This window comes from Triticum aestivum, chromosome 7A, assembly GCF_018294505.1.
Source record: "Triticum aestivum cultivar Chinese Spring chromosome 7A, IWGSC CS RefSeq v2.1, whole genome shotgun sequence".
Lineage (NCBI taxonomy): Eukaryota > Viridiplantae > Streptophyta > Magnoliopsida > Poales > Poaceae > Triticum > Triticum aestivum.
This window is the reverse complement of record NC_057812.1, coordinates 31536589-31542413: the sequence shown is the minus strand read 5'-3', so window position 1 is coordinate 31542413 and position 5825 is coordinate 31536589. Positions and strand designations below refer to the sequence as shown.

The following is a 5825-nucleotide window of genomic DNA, read 5'->3' as shown; positions in this document are numbered from 1 at the left end:
TTGTTTCCTTTAACTGTATTTTGGTTGTGCCTGCTCTCCTCAACTGTATTTTGTTTGGATCTGTCTGCACTGTTAATTTGGAGCATTGAATGTTATGCCTAAAATTGGTACTCACTATAGTCTTTTTTTTTTGACATCACGGTACTCACTAAAGTTTGTTGTATGCACGTGTCTAAATTAATTAATAGGGCACGTATATATCTTTTGGATTAAGATGAGTCTAAATTCATTCGCAATATGGACGCCGATATCCATCACACGTGTGGCATTTAGGAGGCATGTGCCGCACGCCCCGTGTGGCATCGACACAGGCTCGTCCGCACCCGCGCGTCCGGACACACCCCGCCACAGCCCGCACGTCCGGTGTTCGTCACGTTCGCCCACACGTCCGGGTGAGCGACCCCACGGCCTGCACGACCTCTCTCGGCCGTCGTCCCTCCCCACCTGCGAGCCACACGCCCCACGTGACAGTCACCACACGTCCCCGCAGTTGTCATGGTCCGAATCTTTTTTCATGTTCGTTTAACTGCAGTTGCCATGTTGCTGAGCTACAGTTGCCATGTCTGACAACTACAGTTGCCATGGTTGCTCAACTGCAGTTGCCATCTCAGGTCAAGTGCCAGATGCCATTTTTGGACAACTGCAGATGTTGTCATGTATGGTCTGGTCTACAACAATTGCCATGATTTGAAAACTTTAGGAGTTGCTACCTACTAACACTAGGCAGTTGCCATGTAGCACTACAAAAAGACATGGCAAAATAACATATTCGGGTAAAGAGAGAGTTGTCATCTGCTTAAAAGCACACTAGGGCAGTTGTCATGTACCCTGCAAAACACATGGGGCGTGTTTGGTTTCATGCATAGCCTCACGATGCATCGCATCCACCATCCTCGGTGAGTCTAGTCTGGCTAAGCTGATGGAAAAATGGGTTGAGATGTATGTTTGGTTGTGTGCATGTTGAGGGACAGGTCAATGTGAGATGGCGTTTGGAAGCTTGTATGAGAAATCGGCCAGCTCCTACACCACCAGCTCCCCATGAGGCCATGACGCCGCCGCGACCACGGACAGTCCGGCCGAGCCGTTGTAGGCGCGCCTCCCCTTCCGAAGCAGGTCTTGCCAAGTAGATGCATCCAGGCGCCGGCGGGCGAGGGGCATGGAACTCCAGCGGCAGAGTCGCAACGGACTATGGAGCTCGGAGCGATGGCGAAAGAGGGAGCTAGGGTGGCGGGGTCGAGGACGAGGGAGCTCTGACCAGTTGCGGACGAGGTAGTCCTGACCGGTGGCACAAGAAGGAGCTCCCGACGGCGGCGGCAGCGATTGGTTTGGGTCCTCGATCTGATCTGAGAGGAGATGAAAGAGAGTTGCGGTGGCACTTTTGAAGTAATTCTGGTAAATATCAGGGCCTATCCGTGTACCGGTTCGTTTTAAGTGGAAGCGCGGGTGCAGGCACGAGGCTGCATCGCAGGAACGTCCGATTCCTGCATTCCTCTCAGCCTGGCTGACGGGCCTCTGTTTGCATCAGTTGGGCCAGGCTGAGGAGGCCACACAGGACACCAAACAGGCCAGATTATGCATGTGTGGTGCGATGCAGGTGCGAGCCGACAAACCAAACACGCCTATGGCAACTGACAACTTGGTGTGTGAGAGGAGACGGGCGTGTGGACGAAGGTGGTATCTTTAGGAGTTGCCACCTACTAACACTAGGCAGTTGCCATATAACACTAAAAAAGACACGGCAAAAATAAAATGTTCGGGTAAAGAGAGAGTTGTCATCTGCTTACAAGCACACTAGGGCAGTTGTCATGTACCCTGCAAAACACATGGCAACTGACAGCTTTGGGTATGGGAGAGAAGACGGACGTGTGGGCGAACTGATAAACACCCACACACCAGCCCCTCTGCGTACATGAAAACCGACGTGTGGGCGAACTGCTAAACGCCCACATATCAGCCCCTTCACGTAGTGAAACGAACGTGTGGGCGACCGGACGTATGCCCACACACCAACCTAGTCTTATGTAGCATTAAAAAATCTAACAAAACATACCAAGATTCATGCAAATACAAATGGGCGTTGATCCATGCATATAGACGAGAGGCAAACGCCCACATATATGGATGTTAGTGTAAAGATGAGTCTAAATTAGTGATTTAGTACTAACTTTCCCTGGCCTCGGCGCAGCTATAAATTGCGCTCTCTAAGACTCAAGAAAGACCCCGGTCGAAAGCTTTCCTCTTCAGTTTTCTAGCCGCGGCCGTCGCGATGAAGTCACGCGCCGGCACGCCGCCCGTCCTGTACTCGTACGCGTCGATGCAGCAGCGGAGCGGCGGCGGCATGAAGTGGCGCGAGTGCGTTGCCGTGCTGGGCGCCGCGGCCATGGTGGTGTTCGTCGTCACCCACTCGCTCCTCCCAGGGGCCAGGGTGGGGGATCTGGGCGACGTGGTTAGCCCGGTGCTCCGTCTCCGGAGAGCCAGGCGGGAGGAGGCGGCCGTGCCGTCGTCGGAGAAGACGGTGGGGGAAATCGGCGATGAGGCCGATGGCTTCCCGTGGAGCAACGCCATGCTGCAGTGGCAGCGCACCGGTTACCATTTCCAGCCGGAGAAGAACTACATGAACGGTATGGAATCCATTACTTCCGATGATGGAATTTTTAGATGCAAATCCTCCTGTGTTCTTTCTCCTCGCCTTGCTCTATGTTTGGAGGAAGAAACTGACTGGCAATTGCTAGCTGCCTTTTTTGCTGTCGTTTTGTTTGTTTGCTTGGCGGAGAAAGAAACTGACCACCTTTTGCTTACGTGCTCCGGCGACATGCACGCATGTATGCATGCAGATCCAAACGGTGAGTGAGTAGGATCCTCATCACTTTTAATCCTGACCAGCTGTCGTCTCTCTCTATGTCTAATGTCTATCCATTGGCAAGGAACTAGGAGTACTGATTAATTGAAACACGAATAACATGCAGCTCCAATGTACTACCGTGGATGGTACCACTTCTTTTACCAGTACAACCCGGAGGGTGTCACGTGGGGAAACATCTCGTGGGGCCACGCCGTGTCGCGAGACATGGTCCACTGGCACCACCTACCCCTCGCCATGGTGCCTGACCGATGGTACGACATTGACGGCGTTTTGACGGGCTCCGCCACCATACTTCCCGACGGCAAGGTCGTCCTGCTCTACACAGGGAACACCGACACGCTCGCCCAGGTACAGTGCGTTGCCGAACCTGCAGACCCTCATGACCCTCTCCTCCGCACCTGGATCAAGCACCCCGCCAACCCGGTCCTCTTCCCGCCCCCCGGGACATACAAAAAGGACTTCCGTGACCCCATGACCGCATGGTTTGACAAGTCCGACAACACATGGCGCACCATGATCGGGTCCAAGGACAACAACGGGCATGCTGGCATCGCCCTCATGTACAAGACAAAAGACTTCGTCAAGTTCGAGCTCATCCCGCGTCCGGTCCACCGCGTCGAGGGCACCGGCATGTGGGAGTGCGTCGACTTCTACCCTGTTGGGGGCAATAGCAACTCATCACTGCAGGAAGAGTTGTACGTCCTGAAGGCGAGCATGGACGATGAACGACATGACTACTACGCATTGGGAAAGTATGACGCAGTGACCAACACATGGACACCGCTGGACCTAGAAGCAGATGTGGGAATCGGACTGACGTACAATTGGGGAAAGTTATTTGCGTCCACGACATTCTATGATCCGGCAAAGCGGCGACGTGTGATGTGGGCGTATGTTGGTGAGACAGAATCCAACCGGACCGACCTCGCCAAGGGATGGGCAAACCTCCAGGTATCTTTATTGTACATATATTTGATCTGTTTTACCACGTGTTTAGCATCTATCATCAGTTCCATTCGCTATTTATGCATGCTCGATACATACATACATACATACATATATATATATATATATATATATATATATATATATATATATATATATATATATGACAAGCATAGTTATCTTGCATTAATTCATTATGCATGTTTGATAGATAGATTCTCGCTCCGTTCATTATTATAAGATGTTCAAAAATTTCCTGATTCGGATGTATATAGACATGTTTTACTGTGTTTATTCACTCATTTTGGTCCATATTTAGCATATATTAAAATATCCAAAACATCGTATAATAGTGAACACATGTAGTAATTATTTGTATTTGTGACTTCAAAAATATTTTGGCTATGCTTTTTCTCCGACTCATTTCACTATTAGGCTCTCTGAGAAGATCGAATCTAACTCAAAAAGGTTGAGATTGAGCATTTCCATCACGTTTGTGTTATAAGCCAGCTTGTACTTTTTCGCACATAAGAGAACCTTTTAAGTTGCCTGCTGAATCCATGAGCAGGCAAGAGATCATCTGACGAACAGAAACATCTTATTAGCTAGAAGAAAAGGTTGTGGTTCTTGATATCAAAGTGCCATCATGATCACCGGAATTACCTAGCTTGAATTAAAATGAACTCTCTAATTAATGGTGTATGATGTAGGCGATTCCGAGGACGGTGGCGCTGGACGAGAAGACCCGGACGAACCTCCTCCAATGGCCGGTGGAGGAGATTGAGACCCTCCATCATAATACAACTGACCTCAGTGGCATCACCATCGGCACTGGCTCCATCTTCCCCCTGCATCTCCGGCAAGCCGCTCAGCTCGACATAGAGGCCTCCTTCTGCCTCAACACTTCTGACATCGCAGCCCACAACGAGGCCGACATCGGCTACAACTGCAGCACTAGCGGTGGTGCCACCAACCGGGGTGCGCTCGGCCCCTTCGGCCTCCTCCTCACCAACGGTCACAGTGAACAAATGGCAATGTACTTCTACATGTCTAGGAGCCTTGACGGGGACCTCCGGACCCACTTCTGCCATGACGAGTCGCAGTCATCGCTGGCCAGGAATGTTGTAAAGCGTGTGGTGGGCAGCACTGTTCCGGTGCTCAACGGAGAGGCCTTATCCGCTAGGATTCTTGTGGATCATTCCATTGTGGAGAGCTTCGTTATGGGCGGGAGATTGACGGCGACGTCCCGAGTGTACCCGACTGAGGCCATCTATGAGGCGGCTGGGCTGTACGTTTTCAACAATGCTACCGGCTCCACTCTCATCGTCGATAAGCTCGTGGTGCATGAGATGCATTCAACACCGATGCAACTAGATCTTTTTGCACGAGATTAACTTCCAACCGGTTTCTCTTTACTAAGTTTGTTTTCTGATTATTTTTTTCTAGTTCTGTCAGACGGATCATACATTGTTACTGTCTGCTCGTTTATGCAGCAGATCATGATATTTTGCATTGTCCAGTGGGTAGCAAGCTGGGCAGTACACGAGTCCATCCCGTAGGGTGAGGCCGGAAACTCCATTAGCTCGTATGTAGCCTGGTAGCTTGACTCGGCGCTGTTCTCAAAAAACAAAACTAGACTCGACACATTGGCCTGGCCCAAGCTGAAGTGGAGCCCCTCACCTGTATGTCAATCCTTTACCATTTCTTTTCCGAACAGTTTCTGAGCTAGAGGTTTAATCATGTGTAACTCAAGTTGGCTTTTCTGCAAGATCTCTGTGATTATTTCACTACCTACAACCTGCAGATCAATATGACATATAAGAGGTCTATTATTTTGCATACATATTAAAAATTGAAGTATACATATACCATAACACATCACCTAGAAACTTGCAGCCCAGATTCTGATCGGAATTTCTGATTTTAGGTGTATACATTATACGAGACACGAGGAAATATCGATCACTGAAATTGTCCTCCAAAAGAATGATACAACTTGCTTGCAGTTGCAGAATTT

At 49.9% G+C, this 5825-nt stretch overlaps 1 protein-coding gene across 1 annotated transcript; it reads left to right on the top strand.

Moving 5' to 3' along the window:
- The first annotated feature begins 2196 nt into the window (after positions 1 to 2196).
- Positions 2197 to 5243, top strand: LOC123150438 (sucrose:sucrose 1-fructosyltransferase). The gene is made up of 4 exons (XM_044570292.1): positions 2197 to 2621; positions 2835 to 2843; positions 2967 to 3814; positions 4519 to 5243. Exons 1-4 carry the CDS (start codon positions 2267 to 2269, stop codon positions 5200 to 5202), a joined length of 1896 nt encoding a protein of 631 aa, XP_044426227.1. The 5' UTR covers positions 2197 to 2266; the 3' UTR covers positions 5203 to 5243.
- The last annotated feature ends 582 nt before the right edge of the window (positions 5244 to 5825 follow it).

Bases quoted from the DNA above. Each gene is read 5' to 3' on its own strand.
- LOC123150438 (XM_044570292.1), top strand. From the start codon at position 2,267: ATGAAGTCACGCGCCGGCACGCCGCCCGTCCTGTACTCGTACGCGTCG. The intron at 3,815-4,518 runs GTATCTTTATTG...TGTATGATGTAG, and splicing joins AGGGATGGGCAAACCTCCAG to GCGATTCCGAGGACGGTGGC.